At 38.4% G+C, this 20425-nt stretch overlaps 1 protein-coding gene across 1 annotated transcript; it reads left to right on the forward strand.

Annotated features, from left to right (window-relative positions):
• Positions 1 to 16136: 16136 nt before the first annotated feature.
• Positions 16137 to 20065, forward strand: LOC108748791 (histone-lysine N-methyltransferase SETMAR-like). Its single transcript, XM_018487151.1, has 2 exons — positions 16137 to 16994; positions 19703 to 20065. The coding sequence occupies exons 1-2, from the start codon at positions 16137 to 16139 to the stop codon at positions 20063 to 20065; spliced, it is 1221 nt and encodes a 406-aa protein (XP_018342653.1).
• The last annotated feature ends 360 nt before the right edge of the window (positions 20066 to 20425 follow it).

Below are 20425 nucleotides of genomic sequence, written 5' to 3' on the forward strand. Positions count from 1 at the left end.
CGCATTACTTATGCAGTCCATGCACTTAATGCGCGATTCGGAACGCACCCAAGATTTCTAAAGTATCGCAAATTTGCATTCATTTTGACGCGAAACGCGGCCATTTCAAATTTATTCATTTGTATATACGTATTTTATTTTGGAAAATAAAGTTGTCAAGTACGTAAATAAATATTTTTTAATTGTAATTGGTTTATTTTTGACCAAATAAATATATATATTGCAACCGCACTCACGAGCGTGTCGCAACTTCGTCGCGCGTTCACAGCTATTTTCTCTTATATAATCAGATTACAGGTGACTTCAAACGAAACGCGACAGAAATGCATCTTCACGCGGCCACTCTTAAGGGCAACACAAAATCTCGAAACAATAGTTGGGCACCAGGCACAAGTGAGCGTGCTCTTTCTCGAAATTACGCGATATTTTCTCTATACGATATTTTAACGAGCAGTGAACACCGACGGGCACTTAATCGATAGCTCAGCCTCGGAAATGGCAGAGGGGGCTGTTCGTGATCAAGGATAGAGGATCGTTTGGAGAAGCAAATGGTGACGACAATAAAGTACAACAAGAATTAATAATAGAAAGAATAACAATTATATTTAATAAGTTTCCGACTTTTGTTTGTATCCGCCGACAAGATCGTGGCAATAAGATTCGATCAAACGCAGTAACTGAGCCTCGCACAGGCCCCGATATGCTTTACGCGGTGCTTATCAATTCCGTAAACTTCGGCGGCACGAGCTCACACCATGTAAGGATATTTATCGCGAATTATGCGAACCAAAATTCGCCGCCTCAAAAATGCGATAGGATACGGTAACGATTGTAGCGTGAACACAGTGTGACCTCGTGCTCGTTCGTGGGGCTTCGCACCGCTCTACCGAAAGTCAAAGGACAGAATACACGCAAATTTGACGCTACACAATTCCGATACGATAGAACACGCGCAAATACTAAGATACAGAGTGCCGATACGATAAGAGACACGCAGATCTTATGCTGCAAGATTCCGAAACGACAAGATACACGCCAATGTTACGGTACAGAATTTTGATACAATATGATACAATGCGACACGCGACAAAACTGGACGGTAAATGACGAGGCTGTGGCTTTGGCAGAAAAGAATTCTCCCGAAGCTCTTATTAACCATCCCGGGAGGAGGCACGTTCTGACCCGAATCTCACGGAAATTTAGCGCATGACAATGCCACGTGCGTACACTATGACAGCGATAATATTGCGCCTCCCGGACTCGGAAACCGGCGACTTTACAAACTGTAACACTTGCCTCACCGTAACCGCCTGCAGATCCTCGTTTCGGCTTCCTCCCGCTGGACTCGCTCGTTCGTACTCTCGCGATTCTCGTCCTGGGTCTTTCCGATATGCTCGATATTCGCCGGCCACAGCACAAGTGCCGGGCGCTGATCCTCCCGGAGGCACGCAGGGCTCGTTATCCCTGCGAGGAGGCCCTATCGCGCCTCATTGGCGCGTGGTTCCGCGGCTCCGCTAATCCTGTGAGCCGCGTCATGCCTATGCAGTGATAGGAGGTGACAAGAATTCGTCTGCTCTAGTAAACTTTGTGCGCATGCGTAAAATAACGTGGCAGCTCGATCCAATGATGGAACATACGGGTGCTTTTGGAGCTCCGATACATCTGAGTGACTAACCGTTCCAAATTAAGAGGGACAATCTCAAATTTTAACACTTTGTTCCGCTTTACAACCCGTTCTAAATTTTATCCTAAATTATGGTTATAGTAATGAATTATTCCTCTTTTAACCTCTTAGGTACTGTATGTGACTTTATTACTGTATGTGACTTACATTATAGTGACTTTCTCGAATGTTATCTCCGAACGATATGTTAATATTTATATGATAAATCGGCTGCAGACGTAATAAAAGACAAAATTTATTATTATTCATAAACACACTATGTATCTTTATTAAAAACCTTCCTTTTCTCCCTACAATTTTCTTAACATCGTTATTAGGGATCTTATAATACCATGAAATGTGTACGTCAGTTAAGACTGCTCAGCTTTACGCATGTGGACAAAGTTTCTTAGAGCAGACGAATTCTTGTCATCTCCCATCACTGTGCCTATGTCTCGTGTCCTTGCGCGCGAAATTTGAGGGGGCCGCAGGATTTCTTCTGGCCGCCTGGTGGCCTAGAGACGCTTTCCCGGAGCTCTCGCCGTCGTTGGGGCGTAGAGTGGCCATCCTTATCCACGGTCCTCAACATCATTCTGCCTTGCGTCTGGAATTGGATGCGATAAGAAGTGTTTCGCAATATAATAAAGAGCGAAATAATAAATGATATCACCTGCGGGGGACAGGATGTCGTACGCCCCGGCCAATCCGTCCGAAGCGGTCGCTTCCCGACTCTCAGTCCTGGCTGTCTTCCTTCCTTCTTTACGGTTCAGTGAGTCGGCGTCAACTTGACAAGGTCGCGGTAGTCGTCAGTTTTCTATAACTCGCGGTACGATAATGCACGAAAAGAGAAAACAAAAACGATAATTCGAAACGCATAAGCGGGACGCAACAGACGTGAGACACACAATGACGTCGCGAAAAAGCGCAGGTGCGTCCGCCCCGTAAAATGTGGAAGGACTCAGAACGCCAGACTGCACTATTCGGTCGGGTCGTGCGACCCTTGTGACAGACGGAAAACATCACGTCACAATATATAATATATATATATATACTTAATTTATGTATTATTTAGTTTAATATACAGGTTTATTTGTTGAAGAAGTTTAGCGCATGAAAGTGCACGCAATGAACGTGCGTGCGTGCGTGCGTACATGCGTGTGTGCGTGCGTGTGTGTGTAGCGGGACGCCAGGAATACCTGGGAATCCCGGGACAACTAATGTGTGTTTTCAAAAGTGCTATATAAACGGAAAACCCAAAGAATAGTGAGATCTATTCTTTGATGAAAACCGAAGCAAAAACTAAAAATGGTGCGTTGCAGAGAATTATCCGAATGACTCCCACAACAATAAGGATGCATCAATCTTCTCTTTGCCAAAACACCATAAAACATAAGTAAATTAAAGAAACCTAATCTATAAAATGTTATATTGAATGTTATTTAAAGTTATTATTTCATTATTTGAAAATCGATCATTATATTAGGTGTTGGAATTAATTCGTAGCGTTTTTTTAATGAAAGAACGTTATTTATTTCACATGAACATTAAAAAATACATTAAAGTACTTCCCATCACTTTCTACTACTTTTGACCATCTTTCGGGCAGTGAATGAATACCGCGTCGGAAGAACTGTTCGTCTTTAGATGAAATCCACGAATCGAATCACCAGCTTTAAAACGTGCAAACCACTTCCTACACGTTTGCTCAGCCAGAGCATGTTCACTATACACATCCACTAAAATACGATGAGCTTCAGCTGCACTTTTGTTCATATTAAAGTAATGAAGCAAAACTCCCCGCAAAAACACTTTATCTGGCACAAATTTTGACATATTCAATGAATTATACAGTGTTGTTATTTATGATTTCAAGAAAGGTTATGTACGGCAAATGACGTCCTATGATAGCTGTTTACAATGCATACAGAACTATAGGTAACAACGAAATAGTGTACTGCTTGTGCCATCTCTTGTAAAACGCTACGAATTAATTCCAACACCTAATAATTACAGGCGTTTGAAGTGGTTAGAATTTGTACCACCAAATGTTAGGTTGGACAATTCCGGCAACTTTCGGATATGCAATTTGTATTTCGAAGACGCGTGTTTCCGAAAAAAAGTATATCAGATCACTATTAATAATGGGCAGTATTCCAACATTAAAATCCTCAATGGGTCATGTCAATGGTAAGATTTAACATTTTTCAAAATTTTCTCAGTTATAAGAGTATACTTAAGATAATGGAACTTATCAAATTTTGAAACTTATATGTACATACACTTTATCTTATTGTGCAGATAAAGTCGAAGCCAACAAATGAAAGTTTCTTTAATCTATATTAATTAATAAGGATTATCTTTGTACTTCATCTGATGCAATCAACTTAACTTCGATTGATACAAGCAAAGTTACCACGATTCAATCAAGAAACCTGAATCATTATGGTGAGCTTCACCATGCATTTAACCTCTTATAGCTTGTAGTTTTGTTGTTCATGTTTTTATATGATGTGCAATAGTTATCAATTGAATTTTACATCATTATATACAAGTGTACTCATTATGTACATAACATTACTAACAGAGGACAACTTAAAGTGGTAAAAAAAAAACTCGCATTCAAATTGACATTGATGTGCCATCAATATGCAAAGTAGTTAATGGTAAGCAAAAGTCTATGTTGAGTCAGCTTAGTGTGCTTGTGTGAGTAATGTAAGAGCGCTATCGATGTTCAACGAAAAGGCCCGAGTGTTTCCGTGGCATGTCTCGACTGTTTTTGTTATTCGGGTCGACCGTCGCGTTGCCATGTCACTCTAACTAAACAAACAAGTTAGACTCTCGCATCGTTGCCATGCGAGTTAGTCTCGTCTCGTCTGTCCATCAATAAAGAACTATTTTTCTTCTCTCAAAAGCAAATTGAATTTAATAACCGATTCAAGCATCAACAGGTTATGGGCCCAGATACGATTCCAGTGCGTTCAATTTGCTAAGTATAAATAAATAAAAATGTCAGACGAATTTTCTGTGGGGCACGTGCCAAAATTCGATGGAACAAATTTCCTCGGATGGAAATTCCAGATGGAAGCGGCTTTGAGAGCTTGTGGTATTTACGAAATCGTAGACGGTACAAACGTAAGACCTGCAGCAGCTGAAGAGGAGCGTGTGAAGGCGTGGGTGAAAGACAACGCAAAAGCGATGTTCATCATTTCGAGAGCAATGGAGTACAAACAACTAGAAAGTTTACTAGTATGTACCACCGGCAAGGAAATGTGGGATACACTCGCAAGAATTCACCAGCAAAATTCAGCAGCGAACAAGCTCGTATTAATGAAACGGTTCCATGAATATCGAATGGGAGCGACGGATTCGGCTGTTCAGCATGTAGCAAAAGTACAGAATTTGGCGATACAGTTACGTGATCTCGGAGAAAAAGTGTCCGACTTGACAATCATGGCGAAAATACTATCGAGTTTAACCTCAAAATTTAGCGTCCTGCAGACAGCGTGGGACAGTGTCGATCCTGATCGACAAACTGTAGAATATCTGCAAGAACGACTTATCACCGAGGAAAGTCGTTTGGTAGCTGAAAAAGAAGAAAGTACGGCATTTTCAGCGATGCGGATCAGCGAGAGGGCTGGCAGTTCAAAACACAAAGGAGACTCGAAAGGAAGAAATGAGGTAAACAAAAGATGTGAGAAGAAAAAAAGGGACGTCGAGTGCTATCGTTGTCAAGAGAAGGGGCATTACGCACGTGATTGCCCGACGCGAAAACAAGGAAAAACTGCCAGGGACGAAAGTGAGACGCGAGGAAGCGTGTTTATCGTTGAAAGTTCGGGAAGTGTAAACAACAGTTCAAGAAACAGTCGGTTTGGTAAAATGCCTGAGAATGTCAAAAATCAATGGCTACAACTGGATAAGAAAGATATCTGGTATGTCGACAGTGGTGCTTCACGGCACATCACGTTTCGACGTGAATGGTTTACCGAGTTCCGTCCGCTCAGAGGCACAACGGTATCGGTCGGAGACGACGGCGTGTGCGAAGTGTCAGGCGAAGGAACTGTAATTATCGATAAGCTCGTCAACGGCGTGTGGCGCGAGGCGCGCATAGAAAATGTGCTCTATGTACCGAAAGTGCGCAACAACTTGTTTTCCGTCGGTGTATGTACTTCGAGAGGCTTCGAAGTGAGTTTTGCTAGTGAATATGTAGTGTTGACAGACAATAACAAAATCGTGGCGACTGGAGTCAAGCAGTCGAACGAAATCTTCCGAATGTTTTTCCGCGTGAAAAATGCACGAAGTGCAGGCGAAGTCAACGTGACCACGACGAATTTAAAGCTCTGGCACGAACGTTTAGGACATTTGAACAAACGTGCAATATGTGATCTGGTGAACAAACAGCTCATAAAAGGGGTGAGTGTTACCAACGAAAAAGATTTCTTTTGTGATGCTTGTCAGTTTGGAAAGGCACACAGATTACCGTTCAAGGCAGCTGAAAAAGAAGGGTGCACAAAGCCGGGTGAATTTATACACAGTGACGTATGTGGGCCAATGTCCGAGACCTCTCCGGGAGGTGCGCGATATTTTGTGACTTTCATCGATGATGCTTCCGGGTTCCGATACGTATATTTCTTGAAACACAAATCGGATGTATTCGAACGGTTGAAAGAATTCGACAGGTTGATCGCGAACAAATTCGGGAGATCAATGAAAAGATTGCGTACCGATAACGGCCGGGAGTACGTTAATGAGAAGATTAAGCAGTACTTATCGTCGCGCGGTATACAATTCGAGCCATGTGCACCGTACACGCCAGAACAGAACGGCAAGTCTGAGCGAGACAACCGAACAATTGTTGAGTGTGCGCGTACTATGCTGAAAGCGAAGAATTTACCGACGTTGCTGTGGGCGGAAGCGGTAAATACGGCCGTCTATATCCAAAACAGAGTGTTGTCGTCGGAAAGAAGAAGGACAAAGACGCCGTACGAAATCTGGACTGGAGAAAAACCGGATCTAAGTCATGTGAGAGTGTTCGGATCGGAAGCTTTTGTGTATGTACCTAAACAATTCACGAAGAAATTCGACGCGAGGTCGAAGAAGGTGATGTTCGTAGGGTACGAAGGAAATTCATCCAACTACAGGTTGTACAACCCGGAGACCAGGACGGTGACTGTCTCAAGAAATGTGGTGTTCAACGAGAAACGAAACAAAAGTGAATCTTCGACGGTCAATAGCGAAAACGAAGACTTGATGTTTTCGACAGGCGACTCCATTCAATACGACGAAGAACAAGGACAGGAAAAGGAGCAGTCGAATCCTGAAGTCGTTTTTGAAGAACCCGAAAGAGAGGACAGCGTTGAGCCACAGCGAATGTCTGACGAACCTCGCCGACTGCGCAATCGTGGGTCATTAAGACGACCAGAGCGATACGACCAGGAGTACGAGATTAACTTAGCTCAGTACGATTCTCCTGCGAGTTACGAAGAAGCAATCAGCGGAGAAGACTCTTCAAGATGGATTGAGGCGATCCATGAGGAGCTCAAAGCTCATGAGAAGAATCACACGTGGACCGTCGTTCCGAGGGAAGCTGATAAGAAAACTATAGACTCAAAGTGGGTCTTTAAGAAGCTCAGGGACACGACTGGACAAGTATATCGATATAAAGCTCGATTATGTGCAAGAGGCTTTCTACAACGTCAGGGTATCGACTACAACGAGACATTCTCACCGGTAGTGAGATACGACTCACTACGACTGCTGTTAGCACTCGTCGCACAAGAAGATCTTGAACTCGGACAGTTTGACGTAAAAACGGCGTTTCTGTATGGTAGTCTCGACGAGGAGATACTCATGGAGATTCCAAAGGGGTTCAATGGAAAGTGTGTGAACAACAACACGAATGTAGTGTGTAGTCTAAACAAATCGTTGTATGGCTTAAAGCAAGCACCTCGGTGCTGGAACAAGAAGTTCAGTAGTTTCTTAAAACGTTTCGAGTTTACGGAAACCAATGCGGATAAATGTATTTATACTGGCTGCTACGAAAATGAAATTGTGTATTTCGCGCTGTTTGTAGATGACGGGCTCATCGCGTGCAAGTCCAAAGAAGTTGTTAAACAGATAACGGCATTATTGAGTAATGAGTTCGAAATCACGAAAAGCGATGCAAGTTGTTTTATAGGTCTACAAATAAGTCGCGATCGGGCGCGAAAATCACTGTTTATTCATCAGAGCGCCTACGTAAAACAAATAATCGACAAGTTCGGCATGAACAAAGCGAAGGCTGTGAGTATTCCTTCGGATCCTCACACAAACTTGAGTCCGGTAGAAGCAAGCGAAAATGTGACTAATGTGCCTTATCGGGAGGCTGTAGGATCACTCATGTTTCTAGTCATTGTGTCACGGCCGGATATCGCATTCGCGGTAAATAACGCGAGTAAATTCCTAAATAATCATGATCTAAATCACTGGCTCGCTGTAAAAAGGATTTTCGCCTATCTAATTCAAACGGTAGATTTAGGAATTGAATATCGAAGCGGCGGAAGCGAATACGACTTAGTTGGGTTCTCCGATGCGGATTACGCTGGAGATTTGGAAACAAGAAGGTCAACGACCGGTTATATATTCAATTTTGCGAATGGACCGATCACGTGGTCATCACGTCGACAAAAGATGGTAACGTTAAGTACCACGGAGTCTGAGTATATCGCCGCATCATCCGCTGCAAAAGAAGCCAAGTGGCTCCGAGGTCTGTTAGATGATATTGGACATCGCTGTAGTAGTGCCACATTGTTGTGTGTTGATAACCAGAGCTCTATAAAGCTAGCGAAAAACCCAGAGTTTCATCAGAGGACAAAACACATCGACATCCGATATCATCATATCCGAGAGATGATTGAAAAAGGCGAAATTCGAGTCGAATATATCGCGTCTGAAATACAAAAGGCGGATATATTAACGAAAGCTCTGCCGAAAGAGAGATTTAGACGTCTGCGAGATAGTATGGGGATGCGTGTGAATGTAAACAAGCACTCAAGCGGCGGAAGTGTTGAGTCAGCTTAGTGTGCTTGTGTGAGTAATGTAAGAGCGCTATCGATGTTCAACGAAAAGGCCCGAGTGTCTCCGTGGCATGTCTCGACTGTTTTTGTTATTCGGGTCGACCGTCGCGTTGCCATGTCACTCTAACTAAACAAACAAGTTAGACTCTCGCATCGTTGCCATGCGAGTTAGTCTCGTCTCGTCTGTCCATCAATAAAGAACTATTTTTCTTCTCTCAAAAGCAAATTGAATTTAATAACCGATTCAAGCATCAACAGTCACTATATACTCATTAAGTAGTTTTAATTAGTACAGGTAAATGTACTATGATAATAAAACTCCTCCTTATTTCTTGGCTTTACGAATCGTAGAATATGAAACAATTTAGTCGATGTTACATCACGGTTTATAATGAGGATTGACTTTGTAAGATCTGTAATTAAGTTTATATAATTAATTAAGATAAATAGAAACTTTATATATTGTACATTTTTATATATGATTGGGTGTTTCCTATTTAGATTATGTTTGCTTTGACGCTCGCAACGCTTTAAGCGTCGTTTCATTCTTGTTCATTAAATATTAAAGGACAATTGATGCTCACAAGTGTCATAAGTGCCAAAGTGAACGCAACATTAATGACACAAGTTGACACAAGCTTATGGGAGCGTTTATGTTAACTGTATGCCGTAATCTGTAAGAATTGACTAATCACAATCAAGTATTCTCTCATTCGATAGTAAGAAGGGAATACTCGAAGGTGATTGGTTAATTTTTACAGATTACAGCATATAGGATATAATTACAGCCAACATAAACACTTCCTATGACTGCATTCCATTTAACACTCACAACGCTTGTGGAATCATTTCATCTTTGTCGTTTATGAAATGTTAAACAAGGATGAACGATGCTCGCGAGCGTTGAGTGGAACGCAGCCTTAATCTTATTGAATATTAAAAAAGGATAGAATGATGCTTATGTCAATTTGTATTGATTTGTGTCATTAAATGACAAGCATCCATTAATCATCTCAATTATGTCTGAATTTGTTTGTTTAAGTATGTATCATATAATTGTACAAATGAATGTAATTATATTATATATATATGTAATTGTATATAAATCGATGGAGCTACATGACTTAATAGTGATTGAATCTGTGTAAGTAAATAAATATTTTGTAGATAATCCTTTATCGCCACACTTGCCTTCAATCGCTGATCAAAGAGGAAGGAGTACCTATCCAAGAACCTCTCCAAAGATACTCACTCCTATGTCTGTTTGCCTTCGTACATAAAAGAAGACTATCTTAATTCTGCGAAATAAGGTAAACCGTTTCAAACAAACACCTAATATAATGTCGGAATCACATAGGAAAGCTAAAATCAGGGAATTAATAGACGATGCTTCTTCTCTTCTATCAAAGCCAACCGAAATACTATTATATTTTCGTCCCAATTATTGCTCAGTAAACGGTCTAAAAATAATAGATGATACTCCGACAAATTGAAAAACATAACTTTGTCTATATATTTCCAATCGTCGAAAATCTACCGGTTATTACAAAAGATATTAATTTTACTCTCGGAGAGATGTCTCCGGGAGTATCAGAAGATGTTTCCAATATATCCCGGGTGGAATAAAATAGTTTTTGACGAATTCAGTAACATTTTTAAGAATAGGCCTTTGAAGGACAGTGGTATCTGTCTTATTCGACGAAATCAGCCTCTCTTCCGAAATCCATTATGATCCAAATAAAGATCAATTTAGTGGGATTGCAGATGGAACCAATAGGCAATCGCAAATAGCAACATCAGCATTAGTTGCAATGGTCACTTGGATCAATAGAAGTATGAAACAAGTAGTTGGATATTGGTTTTTAAGCAGCGTAGGCAATTCTAATAGAACGCATGAAATTATTGACTCTACAGTCAATAAACTTTTTGATGCAAATTTAATCGTCAAAAGCAATATTTGTGATCAAGCGCCACGAAATCAAGGATTGATTAAGAAATTTAATATTTCCGAAAACAAAACATCTTTTGAAAGATTTGAGCATAAAATCTTCCTGATCTTTGATCCACACTTGATCAAATCGCTTCGAAATAATATAATGATTAAAATCTTGAAATATCTAGACGATTATGTGCGCTAGGGAATAATTAAAAAAATTTTCGAAAAAGTATCCGCAGTTTGATTCCGAAAATAACAGATAATCATATAAAATTAACGCATTTTTCAAAAATGAATGTTTGGTTGGCTGCACAAATCTTTTCACAATACGTGCATACAGCCATGTTTGTACAATGTACCTCGAGAAGTTTCCTGAAAATGATAGACGTCGCAATTTGTTTTAGACATGGATATGTTATTTAATACACTGAATTTTTCGCTTAAAAAGGAAACTTTTAATAAATTAAATAACACGATTTTGCGAACTTCTCCAAACAGAGAGTTTATTTAAAAAAAAACAGTACAGAACTTAGAGAAAGTGATATTTGAATCCAAAAAGCAACCACCATGTTTAAAAGGATTCCGCACGACAGTTCGAGCAATATTGGAATTGTTTGAAGATTTTAATCAAAATTATGGCGTTCATGAATTGTGTACTCGAAGATTAAATCAAGATCCGTTAGAAAATTTATTTGCGATCATCAAGCAACAGCACGGTTGCAATGTGAATCCGTCTTCGCGTCAATTCGAACATGGCATGCGACACATATTAATAACACAATTGTCAAAAATCTCAAAATTCACAAACTGCGAGATTGATAAAAATAATATTTTTCTTAAACTTTCATCGCTCAAAAATATCGCTAGTAAAGAGAGTAATTTTGAAACAAATACAGAAACAAATTTGATACCGTCAACTATAAATTTTCAAGTTGATTACGTTGAGAATAAATGCGAAGAATTCAACCGGTTTATTACATATCAGGATACTTATGTAAACAATTTTTTTCTAAACACGATTGTACGCTATGTAAAAGCATGTTGCAAATGCGACGAAGATAACGATTTTTAGAAGTATAAGGCATTCACCATTTGCAAACAATACGAAAATTCTGAAGGATTTATCATTAAACACGAAATTTTTTTGTACAGACGTGGGAACAACATTTCACCTCGATCATTCGCAATATTCACTGTAAGAACGTTTGTAAAAACTCATAGCGTTCAAAACTGTTGTCCGCAAATTACATTATGTAGCGATGAAGCAACAACCGCATTTCACAAAAATTTTATGATAATTCGCTGTCATTGGGAAGCGAGATTCATTCGATAAGAATGAAAACATTTCGAAAAAAGATCTAACAAAGTGATAGAAATAAAAAAAGAAAGAATTATGTACGAATCCAGATAACTATGTTGCATTAGACGTCTTTTAGATATCTTATGCAACATAAGTGTTATCTGGAAACTGTTGTAAATATGTGTATGTGTATGTACGAAACTATATTTTATAATAAATATTTATAATTAATTTTTACAGGAAATTTAATAATGTATTTGACACGTTATACAATCTAGTAATAAGTATTTTTAATTGAGTTTATATTATTCAATGCGTTTATATCATTCAAATATGGCGCGATCACTAAAATTAATTCCGTACTGAACCACCGAGAGCGTTGAAACTCGATACGAAATTTATTATTGGGTTCTTATGGGCGCTTTTACTCTATCTCTTATCCTCTTTGTTTAACAGAAGTACCGACGAGATATTATTAAAGACCGTCAACAGGACAAATTTTCGGCGGTATAAAAAGGGCCCGAAGGTAATTGAAGAACACTGACATTATCGACAATTAATATAAATTTGTTATTATTAACATAAATATTTACATACATTATTAAATTCATGATTTTTTATTACATAAATGTTCCATAAATAAATATGCATACTTGTAAAGCTATAATATCCTATATATTGCAGAAAAATTAAAATTTTTCTCTGCAGTTATCCAAGAAGGGAGGAGTGATAACGGATATGATAAAGGGAATAAGGAGAGAGCTGGTGGAAAGGGGGGATGAAGAGGAAAAAGAAGTGGAAGGAATAATGATAGGGAGGATAAGGTGTGGAAAAAATAGTTGGAGGATAGTGGGAATCTATAGAGATTTGGAGGAGAAATTGGAGGATTTAAGGAATGGATGGAGGAGAAAGGAGGGGTGAGAATAATAGTGGGAGGGGATTTTAATGCGAGAACGGGGAAGGAGGATAATTTGAATGTGAGGAGGAAGAGCAAGGAAGGAATTCAAAGAATAAAAAGATAAATAGAAAAGGGAAGAAATTGTTAGAGTTCATTAGTGATAGAGGATGAATAATTTTGAATGGGGAGATAGAGGGGGATGAAGAAGGGGAATAGATATACATAGGCTGCTAGAAAAGTTTCTGCAATCTAGTACTTCCAGTGACGCCAATGTTCTGCTACTATCATATCCGTAAAATTAGACGTTTTTAACCTATAATTCAATTGACAGTTTGTACCCAAGCCAACTAGTTTTGTTTGCATAGTATTTTAAAAGAAGTTATTTTGTAAGAAAATGGAAATTTCGCGTGAAAATTTTCGGGCAATGATTTTTTACGATTACAAATGTAATCTAACTCCGAAACAATGCATCGATCGACTTCATTTGGCTTTTGGGGATGAAGCACCATCCAATAGGACTGTTTATAATTGGTTTGTCGAATTCCAGCGTGGACGTACCTTTCTTAGTGATAAATTTCGTGAAGGTCGTCCATCCACGTCTGTTGTTGCTACTAATGATGATGCTGTGCGTGAAATGATTGAGCGAGACCGGCATATAACATACCGCGAGATTCAGGCATCCTTAGGCATTGACATGAAAGCAATACATACGATTTTGCATGATCACTTGAGCGTACGGAAACTTTGCAGTCGTTGGATCCCACACAATTTGACCGAAGCTCAAAAACAGGCTCGTGTTAAATGGAGCAAAGAAATGCTCAAGAAATTCAACCGAGGTCAAATTTGGTCTACAACATCGTTACCGGAGACGGAACATGGATCTATTCGTATGAGCCCGAAAGTAAACAACAATTCGCTGTTTGGGTATTTCAAAATAAACCGAAACCAACAAAAGTTGTTCATTCACGCAGTGCTGCCAAGCAAATGATTGCTTGTTTCTTCGGTTATACCGGACAACCGTGGCTTTAGAGGATCGAAGGACTGTAAATACTGATTGGTATACAACAATTTGTTTGCCAGAAGTCACAAATGAATTGCGTAGAACAAACCGAAATCGTCGCATCATCCTTCATCATGACAACGCCAGCTGTCACACAGCACGTCAAACCGTTGATTTTTTATCCAGTAATAATGTCGAATTGATGACTCATTATCCGTATTCATCTGGTTTATCACTTAATGACTCTCTTTTTGTTACCAAACATTAAAAATAAGATGCATGGTGAGCGATTTGAGTCGTCTGAAGCAGCTGTTGAAACATTTCGTACATTGATTTCTGAGGTTACAGCCTTAGAGTGGAAAAAATGCTTCGAAAATTGGTTCGAGCGTATGCAAAAATATATCGATCTTAAAGGCGAATACTTCGAAAAACAATAAAGCCATTTATCGAATTTTACGTTTTTTTTTCATATTATTTGCAGAAACTTTTCCAGCAGCCTACGTATTATTAACATAAATATTTGGCTCATACATTATTAAATTCATGATTTTTTATTATATAAATATTCTATAAATAAATATGCATACTTGTAAAGCTGTAATATCCCATATATTGTAGAAAAATTAAAATTTTTTCTCTGTAGCTATCATCTTTGTTGATAATAAAACTTGACGATAATACTGAAATCACAATTTTAAAGAAAAATCAAGTATTGAGTTATAAATGCATAAATATATCTACTAAATAAATCATAAAATTAGTACAATATTATCAATTTTTAACTCTTAATTACTTCAAGGATGTCGGTCTTTAATAGTATCTTGTTGGTGACGCGACCAATGACTCAGTATATTGTTACGCTTGCCGTGCGTTATTCGCTACACATAACCGAATCACCAGTCCGAGTGAACGTGCACGCTTGAATCGCGGAAATAACAACGCGTAAATTATAAAAAGGCATTTGATTTTTTATTAATACTTACACAAAGGCAACGGTTCGTAAGTTACAGGGAATAATGTTTCTGAAGGAAGCGATTACGAACGGACGCGTTGACAGTTCACAACCCGATCCAACTCAGACGGCCCGCGTCTCCTCGGCAACTGCTTGGCGCCTGTCAATCCTTCTCGCTCGTGACACGATTCAGCGCGCAGAGAATCGAAGCACCATGGATGTAACAATATCTAATTTATGATCATCATAAGGAAATGTAAAATTGTAGTTTAATATTATATTATCATTAACAGTTCGTTCGTATACACATCAACGTAATTTAGATTTTTTTTTTTAAGTTTCAGTATTGTAAAATAACATATTGTACAACAATATATAACATATTGTATTAGGAGGTTTTAATTTCCCAAGAGACTTTACATTGACTAATTCTGCATCTAGTATTGAACTTGTATGTTGTGTAAGTGAAACTCGGCATGTATCACAATTGATATGTTTTAACATTTTCTTTATTATAAAACCTGTAATAATTAATACAATCCATGACTGCTGGCATTTTGTAATCTTTTTCTATGATATCGTTACATTTCCATTTAGATGTTTTAATGAGACCATCTAATTTATTTTTTTAAAAATGTAAATGTTCTTATAAGATTAATTTTTAGAATTAAAAATTGTATGGTATTCTTTCTGTGTAATAAATAGTTTCGTGGTATCAATAATTTCATTATTAATATTACAATTGCTAAATTTCAGAAGTTTCACAATTTTATATATTGATAGCAGTCGATATAACTGTTAAGAATATGAGATGCATTTTAACGCAGCTTGTCGTAAAATTCCAAAAAATTGCAAAAATAAAAATTCAATTCAAGATTGTGAAACTTATTTAAAAAAGTATTTTATTCTATATTTCAATAGATTTTTATACCTTTAAATAATCTTGCGTAATTTTCCTGTAGAATATATTCAAAACCAAATTTTTCAATTAAATCTCTATATTAATAATATGGTAGATATGGGTGGATCCATATATTCGTTCAGTTTTTGTCAGTAGTGCAAATTTTTTCCGAATATCTCCGGTTCTGGTTGCCTAATCGGACAATTCAAATATGTTTTAGAAAGGTGACAGTCCGCTCTTTTCATCTGTCAAATTTGGTTTCATTGGCATTAGTTTTGTTTGTGCTATAGACCTGTGAACATGTCGGAGAATAAGGTGCATTTTCGGCACATTTTGCTTTATTACTTCAAGAAAGGCAAGCGAGCTGCGGAGGCCCACCGAAAGATATGCGGCGTATACGGGGACGATGCCTTAACAGAACGTGCCGCTCAGAAATGGTTTGCCAAATTTCGTTCCGGAGATACGATCTTGAAGATGGACCCTGCAGCGGTCAGCCCACCGAGGTTGATTCGAATGATATCAAGGCACTGGTTGAGCAAGGCCGGACGCTAAAGGTGCGAGAGATTGCGGAGACACTTAAAATAGGTTATGGAACCGTACAAAGGCATTTGCAACAGCTTGGCTACGTGTCCCGCCTCGATGTTTGGGTGCCGCACAAGCTGACCGAGGAGAACCTGGCCAACCGCATATCCATCTGCAATTCACTTCTGAAGCGGCACGAAAGCGACCCGTTTCTCAAACGAATAGTGACTGGCGACGAAAAGTGGATCATCTATGACAACATAGTGCGCAAGAGATCGTGGGGAACCGCTGGCGAGCCGCCGAATGCCACCCCGAAGGCCGGCCTGCATCCGAAGAAGATTTTGCTATCCATATGGTGGGATCATCGTGGTGTGCTGTTTTACGAGCTGCTTCCTCAGGGAAAAACGATCGATTCGAAGATCTACTGCACGCAGCTAACGAAATTGAATCAAGCATTGCGACAGAAACGTCCAGAACTGATCAATCGCAAAGGTGTCATATTCCACCATGACAACGCCAGACCCCACACCGCAATAATCACTCAGCAAAAATTAGTGCAACTTGGCTGGGATGTTTTGCCTCACCCACCGTATTCACCAGACCTTGCGCCATCCGACTATCACTTGTTCCGGTCCCTGCAAAACTCTCTCAACGGGAAATCATTCGCTGATCAGACAGCTGTGAAAACGTACCTCGACCGGTTTTTCGCCTCTAAGCCCCAGATCTTCTATGAGAGCGGAATAATGAAATTATTGGAAAGATGGCAAGAAGTCATCAACAAAACGAAGAATATATTATTGATTCATCCTTTGAAAAACTTGTTTCATTTTAGCCTTCAAAAACCGAACGAATATATGGATCCACCCAAATTAATGTATCGCAAACTCTCTGCTATACTCATACAGTATCAAAAATTTTTAGAAATATCTTAGAAATATTTCAACTGAAAAGTAAAACATTTCATAAAAATTGCGAAATATGTCGGCAACATTTCTGAGGTAGCTTTGAAATAGCAAAATGTTCACAATGATATTTTGTTAAAAGGTTGATGAAATGTCATAGAAAAAATCTACAATTTTTTTGAAATATTACCGAAGAGGTTTCAACCATTTTTAGTACTACAAAAATGGTATTTAAATATATATTTGATTGATACTTAAATAATATTTAAATTTATTATATTAATATAATAAATTTGAATACTGTTCAAGTATCAATTAAATATATATTTAAATATCACTTCTAAAGTACTTAAAATTTATTGAGAGTTTTGCAATCCTATTTACAGATACGAGGATGGTCCCAGAAGTACCCGACCTAACAAAGAAAACACAAAAAATTTGGGAAAAAATATCTTTATTTCTCAACATAGTCTCCTTTTAGCTCGATACACTTTTCCCAGCGATGTTCAATAGCTTCGATGGCCTGTTTATAGTAAGAACCGTTGAACTCCTCAAAATAGCCATTAACCGCAGACTCCACCTCTTCATTGTTGGTAAATCTTCTACCACCGAGCCATTTTTTCAAGTTTGGAAAGAGAAAATAATCCGAGGGGGCTAAATCTGGCGAATAGGGTGCGTGGGGAAGCAATTCGAACTTTAACTCATTGATTTTGGCCATCGCGATAATGGATGTGTGAACTGGTGCATTGTCTTGATGAAATAACACTTTCTTTTTCGCCAAATGTGGCCGTTTTTCCTTGATTTCATCACCCAAACGCTGCAATAAGTTTGCATAATACTCGCCATTGATTGTTCTTCCTTTCTGAAGGTAATCAATGAAAATTATGCCACGCGCATCCCAGAAAACTGACGCCATGACCTTGCCTGCCGATGGAACTGTTTTTGCTTTCTTCAGTGCCGATTCCCCCTTTTCAGTCCATTGCTTCGACTGTTCCTTCGTTTCAGGTGTAAAGTGGTGGACCCATGTTTCATCCATGGTTATGAATCGGCGCAAAAATTCGACTTTGTTGCTGCGAAACATCGCCAAACACTCGATTGAAACATCCTCTCGACGCTGCTTTTGTTTGATTGTGAGCAAGCGCGGCACCCACCTTGCGCACAGCTTTCTCATCTCCAAATTTTCAGCCAATATGCGATGTACAGCACTTTTTGAAATGTTTACCATGTCTGCTAGCTCGCGCGCTTTCAATCGACGGTCACCCAATACCATTTTGTGGATTTTCTTCATCATTTCTGGAATGGCCACCTCACTTGGTCGACCCCTGCGATGTTCGTCTTCGCAGCTCGTACGGCCTCGTTTAAACTCTGCCACCCAATATTTTACTGTTGTAAACGAAGGAGCAGACTCCTCCGGAGTAGAATCCAGCTCGGCTTTGATATTGGTTGGGCTAAGACCTTTCAAATGAAAGTATTGTATCACATAACGATGATCAATTTTTTCCATCTTTGCAAATTCACCGAGATCGTTCACTATTGATGGCTGCCAAACAAATACTGAACAACGTAGAATAGCGTCTTCAAACTTCATAGTTAGCTTTAGAAAGTTAGTGCTTTCCCCTACGGTGATTTTTTTTATACAACAACCGCCATCTATATGTCAGGTCGGGTACTTCTGGGACCACCCTCGTAACAAAACTTATTGAAATAAACTTAAAGTATTTCTCAAAAATATTAATTATATTGCCAAATTTTATTAATCTATTTTGATTAATCATATTATATGCATAAGCACTTATACATAATTACTTTTTAAAAAATCACACCTGCAGTTTCCACAAAATATTGTATACAAAAATTTTTCGCAATTAAAACAGAAAAAACCATTCATATACAAAATTTTTTGTAATCAAAAGTAGAATAAGTCATAATAATATGAAAATAATGTTAAATTGAATCACAATTGATCAAAAAATGATTTTTAATAAACATTTTGGAGTCATTTTATGATTTTTTGTTCTGTTTAAATATATTTTTCAATTTATTGCATATGATTTTAAAAACATTTCTGTTGAAACATTTCATATGACATATTGCAGAATTCTTTCGAACTTGTTGTATATGAGATATGAAAGGTTGAAACATTTCTGAAAATTTTCCATAATAATCAGCTGGGTACTTTCTATTAAAAATTATTCCCTTGTTATTGTTTCATTGAGCAATACATTTACCCATTCATTTAATCACATAAGAAATTAATAAAAAAACCTATAATATAATATTGTAAACACACTTTGTACTGATTTATATTAGTCATTTAAAATTAATTAGATTTAAATATTGGGAATACAAATTAGTTCGGTCCGTTTCTAAAAGATGGCTCCAGCTGTTCCAGCTGGTTCATAGTGATAGCTGATTTTGGCGGTTTCAGAAACCTTAGACATCTGCTAATAATATTCAGTTCATATTGCTTTGAGTTTCATACAAAAACCTTGATTTTTACTGTGTTTGAAATGTCGAATTTTGTGTTAACCAAGCAGCATTTGCGGGAGATTTTAATTTTCTGCTTTAATTGAAAGAAAAGTGCAGCTGAAGCCCATCGAATGCTTGTCGAAGTTTATGGTGACACTGCTCCAACTGATAAATGTAGGGAATGGTTTCGGCGTTTCAAGGATGGAAATTTCAGCGTTGAAGACAAGCCTCGCTCTGGACAGCCAAAAAAATTCGAAGACCAAGAATTAGAGGCATTACTCGAAGAAGATCAGAGTCAAACGCAAGAGGAGCTTGCAGAATCATTGGGAGTAACTCAACAAGCCGTTTCTGTACGATTGGGAGCCATGGGAATAATTCATTTGCGAGAAAAACGGCCGGAGTACGAGCAAAGACATGATAAAGTTATTCTTTTACATGACAACGCTCGGCCTCATGTCGCAAAAGGTTAAAAAAATATTTGGAAACGCTCAAATGGAATGTTTTACCGCACCCGCCGTATTCTCCAGACATTGCTCCTTCTGATTATTGGTTGTTCTGAAGTACAATATGCAGCACGATTTGGCAAGTCACCGATTCACTTCTTTCGCAGAAATCGAAAATTGGCTCCAAACTTGGATCGCCTCCAAAGACGAGTCATTTTTTCGAAATGGAATTCGAAAATTGCCTGAGAGATGGGAAAAAGTAATAGCCAGCGATGGACAATATTTTAATTAACCTGTTCATTCATTTTGTTTTGAAATAAATGCATTTTTGAACACAAAAAAACGGACCGAACTAATTTGTACTCCCAACAATTAATGTACTTTAAA

Source organism: Trachymyrmex septentrionalis, unplaced genomic scaffold (genome assembly GCF_001594115.1).
Source record: "Trachymyrmex septentrionalis isolate Tsep2-gDNA-1 unplaced genomic scaffold, Tsep1.0 scaffold241, whole genome shotgun sequence".
Taxonomy (NCBI): Eukaryota; Metazoa; Arthropoda; class Insecta; order Hymenoptera; family Formicidae; genus Trachymyrmex; species Trachymyrmex septentrionalis.